The sequence below is a fragment of the Halyomorpha halys genome, unplaced genomic scaffold (assembly GCF_000696795.3).
Source record: "Halyomorpha halys isolate HHAL.00 unplaced genomic scaffold, Hhal_1.1 Scaffold51.1, whole genome shotgun sequence".
Lineage (NCBI taxonomy): Eukaryota > Metazoa > Arthropoda > Insecta > Hemiptera > Pentatomidae > Halyomorpha > Halyomorpha halys.
In genome coordinates, this window is record NW_027108122.1 from 1,985,882 (window position 1) to 2,008,110 (window position 22,229).

General features: G+C 27.9%; 5 protein-coding genes across 5 annotated transcripts in view; 2 read left to right on the top strand and 3 right to left on the bottom strand.

Moving 5' to 3' along the window:
* Window positions 1-1,175, bottom strand: part of Rrp4 (exosome complex component Rrp4) — a 7,643-nt gene extending 6,468 nt beyond the window's left edge. Inside the window, exons 1-2 of the mRNA XM_014436827.3 lie at window positions 908-1,175; window positions 461-698 (exon numbers count right to left, since the gene is read on the bottom strand). Of these exons, the coding sequence (XP_014292313.1) occupies window positions 461-698; window positions 908-1,059 (390 nt within the window). The 5' untranslated portion in view covers window positions 1,060-1,175. The remainder of the gene's footprint in view (window positions 1-460; window positions 699-907) is intronic.
* A 290-nt stretch (window positions 1,176-1,465) lies between these two features.
* Window positions 1,466-7,864, top strand: Surf4 (Surfeit locus protein 4). Its single transcript, XM_014436835.3, has 6 exons — window positions 1,466-1,622; window positions 1,879-2,142; window positions 2,223-2,355; window positions 2,857-2,954; window positions 5,183-5,362; window positions 6,263-7,864. The coding sequence occupies exons 1-6, from the start codon at window positions 1,569-1,571 to the stop codon at window positions 6,347-6,349; spliced, it is 816 nt and encodes a 271-aa protein (XP_014292321.1). The 5' UTR covers window positions 1,466-1,568; the 3' UTR covers window positions 6,350-7,864.
* Window positions 7,865-9,005: 1,141 nt separating this feature from the next.
* On the bottom strand, window positions 9,006-13,691 carry LOC106691141 (SET and MYND domain-containing protein 4). The gene is made up of 9 exons (XM_014436816.2): window positions 13,289-13,691; window positions 12,593-12,734; window positions 12,135-12,304; window positions 11,838-12,060; window positions 10,885-11,098; window positions 10,626-10,797; window positions 9,839-10,049; window positions 9,433-9,769; window positions 9,006-9,222 (listed from the first exon to the last, which is right to left on the bottom strand). Exons 1-9 carry the CDS (start codon window positions 13,581-13,583, stop codon window positions 9,031-9,033), a joined length of 1,956 nt encoding a protein of 651 aa, XP_014292302.1. The 5' UTR covers window positions 13,584-13,691; the 3' UTR covers window positions 9,006-9,030.
* Window positions 13,692-14,032: 341 nt separating this feature from the next.
* The window catches only part of Nup54 (nuclear pore complex protein Nup54), a gene marked incomplete in the record, with an annotated part of 30,303 nt that continues 22,106 nt past the window's right edge, over window positions 14,033-22,229 (top strand). Inside the window, 4 exon segments of the mRNA XM_067046515.1 lie at window positions 14,033-14,343; window positions 20,291-20,389; window positions 20,846-21,037; window positions 21,345-21,443. Coding sequence (XP_066902616.1) covers window positions 14,250-14,343; window positions 20,291-20,389; window positions 20,846-21,037; window positions 21,345-21,443 — 484 coding nt within the window.
* On the bottom strand, window positions 14,340-20,114 carry LOC112210646 (leucine-rich repeat-containing protein 70). Its single transcript, XM_024360493.2, has 7 exons — window positions 20,000-20,114; window positions 19,649-19,804; window positions 16,492-16,676; window positions 16,154-16,367; window positions 15,288-15,525; window positions 15,008-15,209; window positions 14,340-14,933 (listed from the first exon to the last, which is right to left on the bottom strand). The coding sequence occupies exons 1-7, from the start codon at window positions 20,027-20,029 to the stop codon at window positions 14,390-14,392; spliced, it is 1,569 nt and encodes a 522-aa protein (XP_024216261.1). The 5' UTR covers window positions 20,030-20,114; the 3' UTR covers window positions 14,340-14,389.

Sequence of the window (22,229 nt, forward strand, 5' to 3'; positions counted from 1 at the left end):
ATATATATATATGAGAATACATGTGAGGGTATGTATCTTATTTATAATATAGACCAAACTGTGTAACTATAACAAACAATTGATTGGCATTGATGACCAAGAGGTTTTATGCCATTTATCAAAAATACAAAACAGTAACGCTCCAGCATCTATTAATACAATACTCGTAATAATACATTATGATAACATGAAGCAAAAAAGATATTTAAGCCTGTCCAGTGAACAATAATTTAAACTTTTAAATATCAGCAAAGAGACCAGTAAAATCACCCTTGGGTTAACATTACTTTGCAATTCTTAGGGTAAACACTCTTTATTAAATTAAAAAATGTAAACTCTTAATTGAATTAAAAAATTAATGTGCCATGGGAAATATACATACCAACTAAACCATGAGAGTATACATTATCAAACTTGCTTAATATATAAATGATTTTTATAGAAGTTCTTATGTATTTACCAATTCTCCTCCAGGTAAATTAACAGAAGATAGTAACAATACAGCATCTAAACGAGCATTAGCATCCACTCTCCATCGTTTTTGTTGAATTTCCGTAATTCTTCCAATTACAACATCTCCTATTTCACCATTATATCTTGATTTCAATGGTCGGATCATTATAAGTTTATTAACATGTTCTAGAACACCAGCAACACTGGCTTTGATGCGTCCATTGTCTTGATATGTACCATGTCCTCTATTAACCAAATGGAACATTATTAATAAATAGGGAGGAATTTAAAATCAATGAAGGTTTCAAGCTGAACAATAGTTATGGGTAATCACTGATTATAAAAAATAAATAAAGATTTGATATCTTTTCTTCATTTAATCAAGTCTCATGAAGAAAATAACATCTACCTTAGCAAGGATAAAGTTAATAAAGATTTAGAATAAAATATATACCTTAGTAGACCCGTTTCAGGGCCTATATCTTGCCCTGGGGTATACAATTCAGGATGTTCACAAGGTGTAAGTAAACTAATTCTATCACTAGCCAATCTAAAACTCGCAGACACACTTTTATCACCTATATCCTCTCTTTCGAACTCATCCATTCTTAGATTTATTTACTTCTAGCCCTCGAACAAAAACCCCGCACGTGAACGCAGTTCAAATTTGTTTGTGTAGGCGAGGTTATTGAGGTTATTGGTTTAAATTTGATAGCCTTTAAACTTTTGTTAAATTTTGGATATTTGGGACCCATGTTAAAATAAATTGAGGTTTAAATTTATATTTATGAAATATATAAACCTTAAGATCAAAAAAATAAATTATAAATGTTCATATATGAATAAAAACATGTATTTAGACTGAGCTCTGCCAACGAAGCCGAATATTTACACAAACAAACTATTTCCTTATAAATCAACTGTAGTATGTAACTTTATTGTCACGTATTGTTATTATTTTTGGACACGTACTGTAATCATTTATTAATGTCATGATTTCTGATAGTAATCAAGGTGGCGCAAAGCATAAATGGTAGGGTCCAACGCGACACTGCCATACAGTTCGAACGTTTCACTCATTTCATTTCTTTTCGTTGTAGATTTTATTACGTAGGATGGCAGCTATACCCAACGAATATCTTTCTAAAGCAGAAGATATTGCTGAGGAGGTCTGTAAAGTGTTTTTTTGTACCACAATCTTGAATGAAATTAATTAAAACCGTTTGTGGAGCAAAAGTTTCACTTCATATCTATTTCTTATTTGTGATATTGTTCTCCTTAAGTTAGAATGGAGTGCTCTGATTGATATTTTAAAACTTTATTCAAGATTTCGGCCCTAATCTTTTCTTCATTTTTGTATTTTAAACAAATTTCAGGTGACAATATTGTCATTATCTGTTACTGATATCATTTTATGTCAAACAGGTTTATAAAAGGACAAAAGGAGTTTTACCAACTGTTGCTCGAATGTGCCTCATCTCAACCTTTCTTGAAGATGGAATTAGGATGTGGGTACAATGGTCTGAGCAGAGGGAATACATGGACATGTCATGGGGTTGTGGGCAATTTTTAGCCACAATGTTTGTTTTAGTGAACTTAGTGGGACAATTGGGGGGTTGTGTTATGGTTCTAATACAAAAGAAAGTCACTATAGCTGTCGGAGTACTGTTTTTTATTGTAATATTACAGGTGAGGTAAAATCTGTATTCTGGACTTAGTATTATTTTTGAACCTTTGTTTATGATTATCATCAGTCTTATCAATTCTAGACATTAGCATACAGTATACTATGGGATTTTCAATTCCTGTTGAGGAATCTTGCACTGATCGGTGCCCTCCTTTTCGTGCTAGCTGATTCACGCAAAGAAGCTCGGAGTCTGTTCGCTGGAGTTCCCACTCTAGGTAAGTACTTTGTTTTTGATCTTGTGATTTATTTTACATTATTATGTAAGGATATTGTGGAAACCATAGAAAGCAAATATGTTAATTTAGGAATGTCCTTTACATTCCTGGACCTTGAGAGAATCTAAATATGAATTCATATATTTTTCTTAAATATTGAATTTTATCTTTTCACATGATTAAGTGAATATTTCCATTTACTGTTGAATTTCTTACTTATCACCAGGCTAGTTTAAAATTTATTCAGTATCATTTTATCATTGAAATTGAGCTCTCCGATTGATTATATTTATATATATTTTTTCATTATTATTCAAAGTGATGTAGAAAAAATAAAAACTTGATAGCTTGGATTCTGAGCAATGAACTCAGCATTTTTTGTTTAATTATACTTAATTAGTCTTAATATACATCTTTTAGAAAAGATGTCCTTGGATTTATGTTTATTTTTCATTCAATTAATGGATTTATTCTTAATTGTATTTAATAATATTTTTTTAGATGACAACAATCCTAAGAGTTATTTGCAATTGTTTGGGAGAATTCTACTCGCATTTATGTTTATCACTCTGGTTAGAATTGAATTTTCATTCCTTCAAGTAAGTTTCATTTTTCGTAAATATGTTATTATTAGATATGTTTCAAAATCCCATATTTTCTTTTTATTGTTTGTGTATTTCAATTTCAAGTTTTGATTAATTATGAAAATTGTAGTGTTGCAATATTTTTATTACTTTTCATTATGCATCATATATAATGAAAGAACATCGATCAATCAGTTGAAGTGTGCAATGTTATTTTCATATTAATAAGGTTACTATTCATGTAAGTATTAAGGAAATTATTTAGTTTGTTTGGTTAGGTATTGATATGTGTTATCTAATTATTAATATATTCAATTTTGTATAATTAATAAAGTATAAAATTCTTTGCTGCTGAGTGAAATATGTTAAATTATATTAATAGCCTACCATTTTCTCATTACATAATAATGGAATATTTATAAGGTCTACCTAAAAATATTTTTTATTGATTTTAAGTTTGGAATTAAAACTATTCATGTATTGGTGTAGACTCGGTAAGAATGTTAATATTCAATAAAGATAGAGCACACGAGCATGTTCCAACTTCTATAATGGCAATAACTCTGTAGGTTTTTTCTCTGATGCAGAGGTATTCTTATTTTACCTCGTAATAAAAAAATATATTAATTATATTTATCATACATGTTACTTTGAATCTATATGAATCTTGTTTTTTTTAAAAAAAAAAAAGCAATATTTGCAGTAAATTTCACTTATAATCTACATTAAATCTTTAATGACTAAACAAAAGTGTGTAAATAGTGAATTTGAAATATTCATCACATGGTGTAAAGATTCAGCTTTCTTCTTTTTTTTTCATTCGTGAATGTTTAAAATTGATATTAGGTATCAGGAACATTATTGATCGTTATTTTGAAGCTTCATCACATTCTAAAACTGCATCCTATTGTAAATGATCTCCAGGAGAAAAAATATCTTAATTTCCTTGTTCATATTTTTTATTTTATGCAAATAATTAGTGAAAATCTTATCCAGGAAAATTCGGACCTGCCAGTTCAATACTCCTTTTCACAAAATTGTAATCTGTTTGAATGATATTATAATCTTCGAGATTGTATAATCTAAAGGAATATTGTTTAATATCATAGACTCATTCACTCATTATCAAACAGTAGTGGTTATTTTTTTGATAATTATTTACTCAGTGCTGAAATTTATTTTATTGTTGTTAATAAAAATTCTAAAAATAAGAAATAATATTGTGTTAGTTATAAATAGATAATATTGTAAGGATTTATGGCAATTATATAATATGTTATAGCAATAACATTTTGCCTTTTATTTTTGACTGCATTATTGTTTTAAGAATAATTTAACAATATTTTTAATCAGTTCAATTGCACATTGAAATATTTACATTTACCTACTGTCTGATAACATAATATCTCCCAATTTTGTGTTTTATTATGAAAGAAAGTATTTCTATTTCGTAAAGAGGAAGATATTTTCTTAATGGTTGAAGTACATTTATTTATTTATTATTAATTTAATTGCTTATTTTAAGTTTTAATTAATACCTAGTTGAGATATTTTTCACTTATTGTGATCTTGATTGCTGTCAAGGTTATTGTTATCTTGGTTTCTGTATATTCTTCTCAATGGATACCATTATTTATAATCGGTTCAATAATAAGGGAAGTTCTACATATTTCGAATTTCTCAGGTTGTTTATTGACTGTGTTACTATTAATTTTTTTTATATAGATTATTATTAAGTATGTTATTTTAAAGGTGTTATGTATCTCTCACTCATTACCAATTGAATTTATTATGCACAGTCTATAATAGCTAAAAGATATTTTACTGTGTCATTTTTCCTGTGATTTACTCAGTCACAAATATGTATCATCCATTTTTCTATTACTGTACAAGTTTTTATTACAAAATGACATTTTGACTTAAAATCATGTAAGCCTTCACCAGGGCACAAACAATGTATTAAGCAAGATCTTTATATTCATAACTGTAAATGAACAGAGTTTGGAAATTGTTACAAATATAATTTTAAATTTTTAATAAAATCTTTAAGAGGTAAACTTTTCAGCCTTTACTTGAGCATGTTAGTGTATAAATAGTTAAGGAAGTTCATACTTTATGTAACTCAGATCTAGATTTTTCTTTGTCATGTGATTTTAGGAAAATTTGCTTATATTAGTAACTTTGGCCCTAACTTAACTGTTCATTGTAATTCAACCTAATCATAAATTATTTCATTTTTACAGATTGTACAAGATATAATAGGAACTATTATGATTATCTTGGTCACTATTGGATACAAAACTAAACTCTGTGCTTTTGTTTTGGTCTTGGTGTTATCTCTGTTGAATTTATATCACAATGCATGGTGGCAAATACCCGAATATAAACCCTTAAGAGACTTTTTGAAATATGATTTCTTCCAGGTAAGATTCATCTTTATTCTTCTACAAATATTTTATATAGAATTTATGTTATTGTTGATAGTTTATAGTAAATATAGAGATTGATAAGCTAAAAATCTGGTTATCACACAAGATGCAATTACCATTCTACATATTTTCCCATGTTTTGTGTAGATTGGTGAGCTCCTGTTGAAGCTATTACTATTGCTCTGATTTTTGATTAAAAAAAACCAGAGGAGAGGAAAATTATGAACCAAAATTTTTTATTTTTTTGTTGCCATAAAAATTTGAATTTTAGTTTTTCTCAGGGTGAGAATAATTAATATAACTTTTGTTTCTGTCAAGAATACAATAGTTAAACAGAAAATTACGCAATCGGGAAAGATTGGTTAATATCGGCTTTTCCTGTCAGAATCAGATATTTCTATTTTTCTCCTTAAGTTATTCATAAAATTCTTTAATATTTTTTATTTATTCATAGTTTATTAATGATTCTTATTAGAACTATTTATTTTTAAAAATAAACCAAATTAAAGGTACTTTAGAAGATTTTTTAAAAAATTGCCTTGTAAGACTATTTCAATGAGGATATGACCTATTATGAACATTTAATTTTACATTGTAATGCTCAATCGAATCAAAATCATTCAAGGCATTTTCAAGAAAATCAAAAAAAGTTGTCACATCCTTGGCAATATGTAATTTCAGTTTCGTATGACTTCATCTTTGAGCTAGACTGTTCACTCTCACAGACCATTTTGTGGGACTTAGTTATTTAGATTCAATGGTGGGCCGAGCGATATTTTAAAAATTTTATTAAATTTTATGATTTTAATTTTGAAAAAATGCATACATTTAAGTATAATCCAATTGATTTTTGTTATAATTTGAAAAAATGTATTATTTTTTAATTTGTTTCAGACATTATCAGTAATCGGTGGCCTACTTATGATTGTTATTCTTGGACCCGGAGGCGTATCCATGGATGAACACAAGAAGAAATGGTAACTCCCATTGGAGTTCAAAATATCTGATAATTCCATAGACAAACATTTCTTACAATGTTTATTCTATCTAATATAACAAAGGAAAATTCCTCGTTGGAATGTTCTAAGCTTACCTGTTTGAACCAGAGTAGTTTTTGTATCATAGGAAAGTTATTTTCCCAGTTTTAGTTCGAGGAATTCTAATAAACATTCTTAATGGATTGGTCTTCATTCTGTGTTTTACTAGATGTAAAATTTATATTAGTTCAATGTGCATGTTTTGATTATACCTTTTCATCTATAAATTATACATTTTTAATTATTATATGATGTGATACTTTATTTTCTGCTGTTCTATTATCAACAGAACATGCAAGTTCAGGGCATAAATTGTTTTCTTTTAGACAAAGAGCTTTATATTTTAGGAGAGACTGACTTTAAAAAAAAAAAAAAGAAAGAAAGAAATGTAATTATAATAATTTAATGTAATCAAATGATGGATTTTAACCATCTTATATTTCATTTCTGTATGAAATGTCATTTCCTCCACTTCTGATCTTTTGTAAATAATTTTAATTTATGTATAGTAGCTATCTTGGCCAAATAAGAGGGTAAAAAAGTTTTCTGTATGAAATGTTTGTTTTCCAGCTTGCCAAACATCATATCGATAATTTTTTAAATAAACTGTTTTGATTATTACAGTTGGGTTAAAAACTCAGTAAATATTTAGTTTAAACGTTTTCATGTTCTTGTTTAAAAGCAGTATTGGCATTTTTACATCTATGAGTATAATGACAGTAATATTTAATTTTTCTATTTTAATAATATTATACTCATAGTGACATAATTGTATTTCAAATTTATTTTATGCTCTAATATCTAAATTTATTTTGAATGGAAATGAAAAAGGATTTAATTTCCTACTAGACTATTTATTAGAATTAAATAGAATAATTTCATTTTAGAAGCCATTCTCTAACGAGTTCCTTGAAATAAATACATAATTTTTTTATTGTTTCTATTTTGGTTAATTCTTATGTGATTATTACCAGACTCGTTGCTTTCTGTTAAAAATGAATATTGTTAAGCCATAAGATGTAGCTCATTCCTTTAATCAGTAATTGTAATTTTTAATTAAGACATTTTTCACTTTGTCAGTTACATTTTAAATAACATAATTGGTTTTTGTTATTTATTTGTAGTGCAATAATGAACTAATTCATATATGTATTTAAACTGTGATATTTTGCATAAAAAAAACATTTTACCATCACATAATGATGACAGATTGACTTGTGGTGTTCTTCAAAATTGAAACAAAACATTTTTACCACATTAATGAATTTTTATTTTTAAGTAATTCAAAATCAATTAACTTATAAATCATTTTGTTTAAAATCATTATCAGATTGTATATATTGTGTATATGTCTATAAAACTGTCTTATATAGTTTGATGTATTTGTGATGTCTATCAAGTCGTTCCATTTCAAAAGTATAATAATTGAAATTTATTTTCTGAATAAAATTGAAGGGTATGCCTTGTGTTTGTTTTCAAGCCTCATTTCCTCTTAAGTTCATTAAAATATTGTATTAACTGTAATCATTAGAAGTATTTTTAGCACATATATGGACTATAACCTTGTCTAGGCATCTTGAATTTAAAATATTTAAATTATATGAACAACATCCAAATTTATCTGGAAAAAACAAACCTGAATTGACAGAAAGCATTTTCAGTTTGATAGCTGTTTTGATTATAGGAGAAAATACATAATAGTATCAATTTGCCTGTTCTACTTTGTTTCATTAAAAACATAGGAAACAGATTGCAGCAAACCCAGAAAATTTGCTTTCAATCTAGGGAAATATTTGTTGTTGGGAAAATCAGAGTAAGCTGTTTTGAAAATTTGCCATTTATGCTCTGACTGATGATTTCAAAGGAGGTAATACCTACTTAACTTTAAAGACAGTTATTCATTGCCCATTGATTTACCAAGTTTAATCAAAATTTGTTGGAACTGTTTTCAAGAAAATGTGTATGAAATCAACGGTATAAAGTGGCACTTCCAGTAAATTTATTTTTATTTATTAATAAAATCTGGATATTGTGGGAATCGAAGATCCCAGGCATACCTTTCCTAAATACATCATTTTAGTTTCTTACAACTTTTTGTTTTTGAGCTAGACTGTATTCATACCATTTTGCAGGACTTGGTTATTTGGACTTGGAATCCCTTAATACATTTATTTCTAGTGAAAACAGATTTGAAAGTTGTTATTATTGCAATATTTCCCCTGAATGCACTACACAAATGCAAAAACAATAGTTTACAACAGGATTACAGATTTGTTCCTTGACCTATCACATTCTTTTGGTCATTTGCGATATTAAAAGAATCGCCTACTATTGATGAAGGTAGTGGGAATATTAGTACATTATATAACAAAGAGAAAACTACTGAGAACTGAGTCTAAATCTAAGTTCAAAAAAGTGCATAATTTAGCATGCTACATACCATGTAAACTTTTATTTTGATAAAATGACACCTTCATTTGACAAGGTTAATCAGGATCTAGTTTTTTTTTTTAATTTAGGAAAAGTATTTCATTGTTAGTATGCCCTAGTTAAAAATTGTTAAATCAAGTAGTTTTTTAAGTTTGGAAAAAATTCATTAGGACTCTGAAAACATTTTGTACTGTATTAAATCTTAACAATATTTCCATTTGTAAGATAGCAAGTTCTTAAACCTTGCTGGCACAGATGGTAATCCCTGAAAGGCGGTGCTAAAGTGTCATCAAGAAGTAATAAGAGTTCTGTGTATTTTGCCATTGCTTTTTCTGATTCTCCGTTTTTCAGATAACTCTGTCCCAGTCTATATAACCCCTCTGAATCCTGGAATATTAATATTAGTATCATTAGGTTATTATAAAGTGAATTGAGTTATTATGTAGTAAAGTCTAAAGTCTTATGCATCTGAAATGATTTTGAAATAGATCAAAACAGTATCAATTTCTCTAGTTTAGTGTGATTTTTTTTCTGAACCAGCTATAATCATAATGAAGTGTACTATATTCTGAAATTTTTTAAAATTTATGACTTTACCTGAAGAACTTTAAGCCCCTTTAAAATGTTTATATTTTTACCACAGGCTGTACATTTGATTATAAAATCAGTTGTAGTGGTTGGAACAATAATCACATTTGTACACTTCTTATTATCGCACCGAAACCGTAATTCATCATTCCCCATGTCCTCTAGTAAAGGCCATTCTTCAGAACAAGGTATGCATTTACAGACAAACCAATATCTTTCTCGCAATTCAGTTTGTCTTTTATTTTTCTCCATCTCAGTAAATATTGGACCATAATTCTCAGATACCATTTCACCCATTTTGATTGGTTTTATTGCTCTTGCAAAGACTTTTGTACCTTGAAAATACCTAAAAATACAAATAATTATTTCCTACAGGTACGTAGATATTAATTTTATGAAAAGTTGTATTCGTTACCTGACAAAACATGGATCGCACGAATGGTTGAATAAAGCCAATGTGGGGTACAAGCCACCTCCAATAAATCTTGATTTGCTCTTTGAAAAATCTAACTCAGAGATTTGTAAATCAAAAATTTCATGGGCATTAAACTGTAACAATTGCAAATTCTGCAATAACAATCCACCAATGAGAGTAGAATACCTCTTTTGTTCATTATTTGGAACATCTGAGAAAAATATCAAATTTATTGTATATATAATTCAGTTTGAAATAAAAATTTTAATTTCTAAAAACAATCAGGTTGATTATTGGAGCTTAAGTGGATACTTATTGTGTCAAGATAATCAATAATTATTACTTAATTTTCAAAATGAAAAATCATAAATTCCTTTCAAAATTTAGAAAATTTTTGACCAAGGGTTCTTGAATTCATGAACACTCTTCTTGTACAGTGGAATAAAAAAAAATGTATTGAAAGCATTAGGTTGAAAACCCTGAACCCATGACCCTTGACATGGATGTAAGAGGTAGTTTGTTTAGTATAAGATATAAGTAATAAGAATATATCATGTATATTTTGTAGTTGAACATTAGTTTAGCCTCTTATATTCAACATTTTTTGACTATCTAAGTGATCAGTTGGCTGACTACAAGCCATGGAATCACAGGTCCTTAGAAAAAGTCCTATAACTTTTTTAAAAAGATTAAGTTAAAAAAAGGACTCCTTTAAATATATATATATTTCTTGAGGATATGTATATCAAATCAGTATGAATTTATAAAGTAAAATACCAAAATTAACCTTTAAAATAACTTGTTTCTTCTAAACAGCGGAATAAAAATACTGCTATGTAAGTCTTATGTATGAGTGCATCTATTGTTCTTTTGTCTTCATGTTGCACCAGCTGATTGACAGTACAGTAGTCCTTGAATGAGTACTGATTTTTATTCCACTCCTGGTCTTTATTATTTTCCTAATTTAAGAACAAAAAGATAATAATAAAATACATTTATGGATTCAATTTTTAAGTAATGATTTCAATAAATAATGAACTTAATACCATGAGTACTTTTTCCAAATCAATAAAATATTTTGGATTTTTCTGGCTTATTATTCTGAGGGCCATGAGACATGTTATAGATATACCAGAACCCCATAGCGTTTGGAGTATTGGGCATTCAATCAGATGGTATGTGCTTAATGCCAATTTTTGGCACCTTTCACTGCAAAATTTAACTTGATCGCAGAGTGGACATGGTTCCCCAGCAGCAGTGCTGAAAATATAACCAAGTATAAACAGAAAACTTATCTTAATATTACATAATTTTATACTTTGAAAGCATCTACAATACCTAAAACATAACAAACATATTTTTCTAAAAGTATTGTCAAAAAATCTTCAATATCCAAAAATGCTGCAATTCATTACAAAGAATAGGAGAAAAAATTTATAAGCATACAATTTTAATACATGTATTGTTCTTAGAGGGCAATATTTCCCAGAATAAGGATTATTTTTCATTCCAGCAGTTAAAATTACTGAACGAAATAATTCTTCATAACACTTAATAGAGTCATTGATTGTAAAAGTAGTCAAAGCCTTATCTACAATTTTGAGAAATTAAAACTTATGGGGATGTTCAATAAAGTTTTAAGTAAGGGGTAACAGCTTTTTCTGTAAAAGCTGGTCAGTCACAAGCATATCCAACTATTTAGAAGTGTTTGGAGTTAATGCTGTTACTAATTAATTTATTTATTTATAATTTTTTTGTATGAAAATTAATTTTAATGAGAACAAAATAACTTACACTACTTTTGCTCTCATCAGCTTAAATAACCTATTGGATAAATATTATAAATTTATATTTATTTCCACTTTGGTAATTTTCCTTGTTTACATTGATGATTGATGCATAAGAAGCCATATGAGTATATAAATAATATTTTAAGGATGAGATAATAAGTTAATTACTAATTTAATATTATTGTCAATTTATAAAATGAAAAAAATACCTCTTCATACAATGATAACAATGGGTTTCGCATTGATTTTCCAGTAATACAGAACAGTGAGGATCTTCACTTAAAAATACCTCTCCCAGTTCTATATCCCTCTTTGCTTCACTATATCTACCTGCATATTGGTCATATTTTATTTCAATAGAATCATTTAATGCTGGATACAATTTATTGCTATCACCATGGATTTTATCCTGCTTCTTTTGTTTTATTTTAGCTATATAATTAAAAATTCGAGGTAATTATATTACTGACAAATTATAACAGGATTTTATTTCCAAAATATATTACCATCTTCAAGTTTATTTTTAGTCATCATTGTAATCATAATTTGTACATCTTTTTGCCATTTCAGTCTTCTCTCCAATGGCAATTTAGCATCATCCAAAGCTGTGAGAGTTTCTTTCAGGATGTCTAATGCTGTTTTATTTTGCTTCAAGGCCAATAGACATCTTGCCTTTCTATATTAAAAATAAATAAAATACTGCAAGCTGTAATCTCAATTTTTAATTGATATATAAATGTATTTCTGTTAAATACTTCATAGGCTAATTTAATAATTACAGATAGTGATTTATATAAATATAATGCCGCAAGTTTATTTGTTCTAAAATATATGGGTAAGCATAAATGAGTTTTTGTTTATTTTATGAGTAATTAGTATGTTAAGAAGAATTATAGATTACATAAATAAATTTTTAGGTCAATATAAACACATAGTTTCTTAAAAATAACAAACAATACATTACCTGTCTTTAATTTTATAAATCAAATCTTTAGGATATCCATGCCTCAAAGCTAAATCAATGTCATTTAAAGCGGCTTGATATTCTTCTAAATGATATGAAGCTGCAGATCGATTAGCTCGTATAATAGATACTTCATTACTTTCTGAGGGGGAAAAAAATAATAATAGCAGAATATAATAAACAGAATGTTAGTAAAATCACTCTTGTACAAAATTCAATTTTTGTGCACCATGCCATTTTCAAAAACACCATTCTTCACAGACAACAACTGTTGAAAATTTAATTTCATCTAGAAATAATACAGTATTGTAATTCAGAAAACACTCTTCCTTATCAAATTCTTAACCCAGGACCCTACATAGATCCTGAGTTCAGGTAGAGAGGGAGACCACTTTCCACAATGGGCCATGCTACCCTGGATCATTTAATGATTATCAGCTTAAGGCTTATCCAATACTTTAAAAAATGTATGCTCACCAGATATAATACATACTAAACAAGAAAAACTAAAAGCTACACAGTTAATGTTAAAAAATGTGGACATATCTGAAGAATTTCATGAGAATAGCTTACAATTAATTCCTAATGTCCTATTCCAAATGTAACATCATTGTTTTCAGAACTGTACAAGATCTTTATTCTGATTTAAAAACAAAAATATTGTAAAGCATGCACTCATATTGAAATGGCTATTACCTTCATTTATAGGTGACTTCATTAAGCTTTTTGTATATAATTTTAATGCTAAACCATAATTAGCAGTTTGAAAAGCATTATTCCCCTTATCTTTTAAAATTTTAGCTTCATCTTTATTCTTACCATTATTTATTTTATTTATCTTAGGAAATATTACAGGCAATCCATTGACATAATCAAATCTCTGAAAACTATCCTTTAGTTTTGAAAACTGAGTTAATTGATTTTCATTAAATTCTTTTATAAAATCTAAATAAAATTGCTTCAAGTAAGCAGTATCATTAGACTCCAGCATTTTTCCGACCAATCAAACTAACAGTAAACCAATTTTAGAAATGTTTCTGCTTAAAATACAACTAAACATGAGGATATCCTATTAGATGCCTAGTTCACTACATTTCATAATTAGATATCTATTTTTAGGATGTTGTGATATAGTAATAAAATAACAATGTTTAGGTTGAAACATTTTATTTATAAAATTAGTACAGGTATTATAAATAAAATTATTAAAAGTAATAAGACTCTTTAATCTCTTGAAGGATGTTTTTAATGTCTTTTCTATTAGTAAATACAACTAAAGAGGGAATGTAGAATATAAAAAATAACAGATTATTGATAAATGCATTTGATTCAAATTTCTAATTAAACTCTAAAATGTTTTCTATCCTACATTTACTTAAAATCAATACATTTTTGATACCTTAAAACTAAAAAGTTTAGAACATTTCTTTTTAACGAAACTCGCCGACCATAATTATGTAAAATAAATAAATAATTCGTAATATATTTTTTCTTCAAAGATATAATGAAAACAAAAAAATTAATAGAATACTTTCAATCATTATAACCTCCCTACGGTTACCTACGGAATCGTGCTCGTTCCCGGGTTCCGAAATGTTTGTTTTGTAAGTTTTTTTTTATACAAATTTTGAACTGAACAAATGGTATTAGTTTAAACATGGCTTTCAATTTTGGCACTACTCCTACTTTTGGTACTTCTACTACAACTGCCTCCACCTTTGGGTTCGGTACCAACACATCTGCATCTAAACGTAAGTTCTCAATTTCTGTACTTTCTTAGTAATAAACTTTAATTATTTAACTTTCAGAGGCATTAGTTTTTCGTAAATTTACTCGTTCATTGCTCCGAGAATATTCTACAGTAATATCACCACCCCTTGGTGTACAAATTGGCTTTTTAAGAAATAAATGGATAAAAAGAAAAAGTGTACCCATCAAAGTCAAGGCAATTAAAATACCATAAACAATATTACTTTTTGATTCATGTTGTGGATCGTTTATTTTATCTGTGTCTTCTGGAATATTTTTGTTTTCTTTACCATAGGTAGCTACATACTCCTCCATAATGCTCATAAATGTTATCTTCTTCTGTTCTTCACTATGATAGAATTCATATAACATTGTAAGGAGACTTTTTCCCTTTAGTTCTGATGGTGTATTGCACACAACGTTATTTTTATCAATTAGAAATGATGGTTGTATTTGAACTCTATTGAAAATCCAGCTCCATTCTGATATGGAGCACCTTATAGGGTTCTGACTGATGTCCAAAGTACTTATTGTTTTCATCAATCGATCAGCTTGATTGTTATCCAAGGTAGTAATATTACTGTTTCTTAGGCTAAAAAAGAAACATTGTTAATTGTTTCTCAAGACATATTTTAATTTTTTAAGTTTGAGTTATTTCTCCTTTACCTTAGGATACTTAATTGATGAAACAATTTTTTGGAATTTAGTAATAAGTTAGCTATTTCAGGACTTGTATCTAAATTTAGTTTAATTAAATCAGATGACATTGAAGTTACATCTTTCCCATAATATGTAATTCTTGTGAAATGTAATATTTTTAGGTTTTTCAAGTGATTTAGAAACTGAAGGTCATATATGATATAGTTTTCTGAAAACAAATAAGAAAATATGATAATGACATTTTTGTTTTAATATTATTTCAAATGATATGATAAGTATAGAATACCCAAATCTAATTCCTCCAAACTATCAACTTCAGTAATTGTAATTCCTTGGAAATTGGCATTATATATTAATTTTGCTGAAAGGTGGAGATATTTCAACTTTGGGTATGAAAATCCAGTAATTTGTGCTGATGTAATTGAAGATCCCAAAGAAAGATATTGTAATGATGGGAAAGACAGATTAACCTTAGGCCATTTTTTAATTGAATTATTACCCAAGTTTAATGTTTCTAAGAGTTCCTGAAACGAATAAATACATTCATAGTATTTAACCAATTTAAATATGTTGTACTCAGGCCTATAAATGTTTTTATATCATTAGTCTTCTGAAAAAATGACAAATCAAGAATTTTAGTAGACATTTACCTGATAGGTAAATGTTTTGTTTTGTTTTTTTTTTCCTACAAAAACCTATTGTATGTTTCTATTTTTTGAAAAGCTTGTGCATATTTTAATTGTGTTTCACATAGTTAAAGTATTTAGTATCAATGTCTATTTAAGTATAAAGGTGAAAATATCCACTTTGCTCATTACACCTTTTTTTACAGAACGTTGAAAATTCATCATCAATATTTTGTGAATAAGTTTACTTTTCAGGTAGTTATTGATATTTTCTCCAAATTATTAATATATGAAAAACTTAGTGGTTTAAAATAGTTGGTCAGCTATCTGTCTAATATATAAATTAAAATATCCTCAATAATTAGTAAAATAAACAAATCTGTATATTATCATAGTTTAAGTTTGATTTATATGTACATTAGACTATTTAAGTCAAAATTCATGCAGCATTACTTATATGTTAATTATCTTTGTGAATTAGATTTAAAAAATCTAATAGGTTATGCAATTTTATCCAGTGTATTACCAGGTTTTTTAGGCTTTCCATGTCAATATATTCTATATCATTATTTGCTGCATTTAAAATTACTAGAGTTTTCGGCAGCTCTGCTGGTATTTCCAATAGTTGATTATTTTCTAGATTTAGATTTTTAAGATATGCAGTATCTTTAAATGATCTAGGTATAATCACTTTAAGATTATTTCCATCTATATGTAGTTCCGTTAATAGCTTTAGATTACTAGAAAAATAAATAATTTGTGATAAGTTACGTTATAAATGTATTAGCTTATAATATATTAAATAGATCATCATTCAATGATACAAAATTAATTTCATTAAATATTGCTCAGTTATTACTTTACCTAAATGTTTCCTCTTCAATGTACTCTATATGATTGTTTGTTAGTATTAGAGTTCTAAGCTGATTCATCTCACAAAATGCTCTATCTAGGATGGAAGATATGTTACAATTTGAAACGTTCAATTTATGTACCATGAAACTTGTTTTTAGTACTCCTTTATTTATTTCTCCGAGGTTTCCTTGTACCTAGTGATTTACATTTGTTAAAATATTTCATTATCTATAATGTGTAAAGAACATAGCTAAATTAAGGAAGGATAACATTATACTTTTTATACTTAATGTGGATTTTTTTTTAAAAACAGGCTTTTAGATAACATATTAATTCTTATTATATATTAAAGATTAATTGAATTTTTTGTATTTTTAAAGGGATGATGTTGGTATTTTTATATTTTAACATTTTAATATTGTGGAAGTTACAATGTTTTATCACCGAGTGCCTGCATTATTATTGGTAATATCTTTGGATATCATTCAAAAACAATCAAATATATTTTTTTGTAGGAAAAATGAATATTTAAAATAATAATGCTTTGTCTAAGTGTATTGTTAGACAAAGAAACTTTTCAATATACTCTGTAAAAAAAATAATAATAATAAAATTGGTATTTTTGTAACCTCTTTAAATATATATATATGTTTTTTTTTAAATTAGAAACTGTTAAGTTAACACAATTCTGTATTAACTTTTGTATCAATATTTATTTGGTTGTCAATCAGCATGCTGCCAGAAGTTTATGGCCACAAGTACATGTGATATGTAATAAAGTAGTTTTTAGTTATAGCCCAATTTTATTTATTTTAAAAATACCTTAACAGGTTATGGGTCTATCAAGTTTCCATCAGTGTTGACAGAATATACGTGAGCAGTATTTTCTAAGTGACAGTTTTTTCAAGATCCATGGTTTGAGGTTTTCAAGATGAATATTAAAGTTAATATAGGATAAAGTTGAAGGAAAGAGCAATTGGGCTACTTTGAAATACAAAGTCCTCATACTACTTAGTTTTCCTGGTGGAGAAAATGTTATATTGAGGATGATCACCAAACTTGAAGAACCAGAAGGTGATAAGCCAGAAGAAGCCTTTATAAGAATTTTAATAATAAATTGCAATTCTATCAGAGTGATGATACTAAGGCTCTCTTAGCTCTCATCACAAATATGACTGAGGAAACCTTAATGAAAGTTATGAGGTTTAGTTCGGCTAGAGAAGTGGGCTAGAGTTGCAGAGAATTTTTTATGTTGATTCAGAGGACAAATCTTTCGATTTATGTCTTAATTTTTTTATTTCAAGTATAATCCTGAGGATGAAATGGCTAATCGCCCATCCAAACTTAAAAATATCTGGAACAATTTAAATATTGAGTTAAATGAATAGAAATTGCCTGATATTCTTCTTATATGTAAGATTTTAGAATCGTTACCACCAGAATATTGCTCTTTTAACTCTCCTTTGCAATTAATGCCTAAAGCTGAACGTTCTATTGATAATTTAACAAGTTATTTGTGTTGTCACGAAAGGGCTCTGAATAATGTTTACATGAGCGGCTGCTCTAACTATAAATCTAGTGATGAGGCTTTTGCTCTTATTAAGAGTAAAAATATCTCTTCTAAGAATGATTTTAAGAAGAAATTTATATATAACTACTGCAAAAAAGAGGGTTATATCGTCAAAAACTGTATAAAACAGTAAAAAAATGGTCGCCCTCCTATGCCTCTGGAATCTAATAATTTGACCCTTTATATGTCCCATATTTATAATGCTATATGTAACTCGTATGTGGACAATGGTAATCACATGAATCACATATGTAATAACAGAAGTCTTTTTAAATTTGTGAAAGAATTTGACAGTCCTCTTCAAGTAACTATGGCTAATAGTGATGAAGTTGCTGTATTAGGTTTTGGAGAGGTAGAATTTTGTACCAGTTGTGATAAATTTATTACTCTTAAAGATGTTTGGTTTGTTCCATCTATCCAAAAAAATGTATTCTCTGTATTGGATGTAAATTTATTTCTACAGCTGAAACTTTTAGTGTTTTAGTTGACATTAAGGAAGTACTTACCGGACATCAGAATATCAATGGTGGTCATTTTAAGCTTAAAATATGGTGGCCATATAAAGCTTAATATTTACCATTCAAAGTCTGAGACTGTCATTTCAGTGATTGATCCAGAGTAACTTTTACAGCTGTATCATGAGAAACTAGGCCATCAAGACAAGTGGCATATCAAGGAAGTTGTTGAGAGAGAAATTGAACTCAAGCTAAAGGCAGATTCAGAAATGTGTGAAGGCTGCGTTTATGGTAAGGGGCATAAACTTAAGTTTGTTTCACGTTATAGAGCGACTTCTCCTGGAGGGCTAATTTATGCGGACCATTTGGAAGCTTATTTTTTGGTTACCACCACTACATTTTATATAATGAAGTCTATTCACTTTTTTAATATATATATTTTATCAAAGAAAAATATCATGTATTTGAGAAATTTCTACTTCCATTAAAAGAATGGGAGAGAGCAGGCCATATGGTTAAATCCCTACAAAGTGATAAATTTGTTAATCATCGTTTGAAAGCTTTGACTATTCTCTTGATGAGAATAGCATTTAAAATTAATATTACCAATGCCTTATTTTAGTGAGATTAACAGCTTCATTTAAGGAGATAACAATGTATTGTAGACAATACCTGAGCCATTCTATATTCCTATGAATTTGGATTTGTTCCAATAATCTTTAGGTTACTAATCTGATTTCAAAAGCATCAAAAAAAAGAAAACGAGTTACCTAATTATATATTTATTTCACATTCATTGTAGAATTTAAATACTACTTTTTTAAATTTTTAAATATTGAGTTCACTCATTGATTATTGCTGTACCTAAGCATGTTAATTCTTTACGTTTGAACTGTAAATAAATTTCTAAATGTTGGAGAAAACATCGGTAGAAAAAAAATCCATTTATTTTTTATACTTTAAAGAAATTTCTAATTATAAAAGTATGTAGCTTTGTAGCTATATTTCTAAAATTATACTATATGAAATAAAATTAGTGGTTATATCAAGCTTAGTTGAAGTTATAATTAAATATTTTCCGCTTAGTTAATGGTTACCTATTTTGTTTTGTTTATGGTAAATTGTATTGAAATTTACTTACAATTAGTGATCTTACATCTGGTGGCAAGTTCATCTTTGGTAGATGTGTACACTCTATTTGCAATAATGCATTTGTATTCAGTGCAACAGATCTTTTGCATCCTTTTTCTATTTCAGCACACCATAGTAATCCAGTAAATATGCTTATTAAAATTATCTGTTGCATAAAAAATTTACACATTATTAACTATCAGTAGGTTATCGTATAATGTAAAACTTCCATTAATTGAATAAAAAATAGTAAGAAACACGTTATTTATGTAATTGAAAATAATATACGGTTCTTATGGCTATTATTATTATAGTTTTTTTAGTATAAATAGTTGTTAAAATTTGAATCACTGCTGTCAACCTGATAATGGACTCTTCTTTTGTAAGTCATATCGGTTCTTCAAATAATTGTCCCTCTTAAGTTTAGATAACTGGTCCGTGACTATTGTTTCCTGTTGATAACATGTTAATCACTGCAAAAGAAAGATAATTTGATAAGTCACTCAGACTTATTCATCTGTTTCTCCTTGACCATTTTGACTACATTTTATCTAATTTTGCTATCTATGAAATTCATGAAACTGTCATTAATTATGTTCTGTATTTCATAACTTTCCTGTCTAAAGTATTTATTTGTATTATTTTCTTGCAGCCACAACTGGGTTTGGTACATCAAGTTTTTCTTTTGGAACTGCCTGCACCGGAACCACTGGCTTTGGAACCACTACTACCACTACTGCTCCTGGTTTTGGTAAGTCATTTATTCCAGTCGCCATTGCAAAAAATGTATGTTAAAAATTATCATATATGTTTATAAATTTAATCAATTTTTTTTTTTTACCATTGATATGTATCCATATAATTTTCAATTTTCTTTTCCTATTTGTTTCATAGTTATATAAGTGCTAAAATTGAAAGCTATTCGATAAAAGAGTGCCTTTATCTGTATTATTTTGTTATATATTATATTGTGAAATGAACTCAGTGAAGTTCTCAATTGAAATAGATTCACCTTATTAATGAATCAAAATTTGAAAAATAAAATTCTGTGAAACTAATCTAGTTATAAAATATATATTTCTTATTGCATGTTATCTGTAAAGCATGATGTATATATATTTTTAATTGCATGTTGTTTTTTATTCAGTTACTGATTAAAATATATAAATATGAACTAAAACAAAACAAAGAAAATTATGTAATATAGGGGGATTTGGTACTACCTTTGGAACTGCTACGACTCAGCAGCCTAGTTTTGGTTTTGGTACTCCATCTACAGCTGCAACAACAGCTGGTACTGGATTTGGTGGTTTCGGAACATCTACTTTTGGCACCACAACAACTACAACTCCTTCTTTATTTTCTGGGTTTGGTCAGTCAAGTACCACTCCATCTACAGGTACTAAAATAAAACAAAAAGGTGTTTGCATGCCCGCTTAAAGTAGACCCTCATATCTGGAAATTATTTAAAATAATTATGACTCATAATTGTGCTTAGTGGACCTCGTTTCATGGAGAAAGTTGATAATATATGTTGTAATTACTAACAAACTTGTTTGTTTTTATTAGTTGAATCTGTTCATGAAGACATTTAAGATATGTCATGTATTTCCTTATAGAAAAAAAAATTAACAGAAATATTCATTTTTATATATTTACAAAAATAAAACTCAGTACCATTTTATTAAGCTTCTTGTATTTTTTAGGGTTTGGAAATTTTGGAACCAAACCGATTGGAACTGGGTTTGGATCTATTACTAGCACTGGAATAGGTTCTGGAGGTCTTGGGAGTGGTTTAACGCAAGGTAAATACCATATTTTACAAAGATATTCGAATATATTTTAGTGACCGCACCTATGATGACCCATAAGTTATACATTAAGTCACTGAAGTATTAGGTTATTTTACATTTAATGTCAGAGTGTCAAACAGCATTGAATTCTTTAAAGATCAGGAATGCTGCTTGATTTTTCATAATTGCAAAAAATTGAGAATCATATTTGAAAAATTGCCAGTCATCTGGAATTTTTAGCCTAAGAATTAAATTTTTGTATTAGTTTGGCACCTAGTGTATAAAATATAGAGAAGAGGGTTGATTTAGTTCATGCCCTTACACTATCTAATTCCAAATAAATTCCTTCCTCTAACCTTTTTCTTCATCAGTCCCTCTCTTTCAAACACAGTCTCGCTCTCTGTTCTTTTTCACCTTACATTATTCACTTAACCTGTAGTTAAGTAAACCAGGGTTGTTATGGAACAGTAAAATAACGTATTTTATAAGTAAGAGTCATATTTATTATTCATATGCATGGAGGTTTGAATCTTGAGAAAGACAATACATAATTCAAGCTATGTAAAATGGAAAATATAACTCATTAAATTATAAATATACTTAATTCTACTTCTTAAACTTAAAATAGTACATAAAATTTTAAAAGTTTTGAAAGAAAACCTGGTCAAATTATAAGCCAAACATTTTGTGTCCTAAACTTCGACCTAATTCCCTTACAAAGTAGGTGGTAACTTTAATTTAATTATTTTTTACTTTCCTTACCCAGGTATGGAGAGTATTGTATCTGGGTCAAATTTT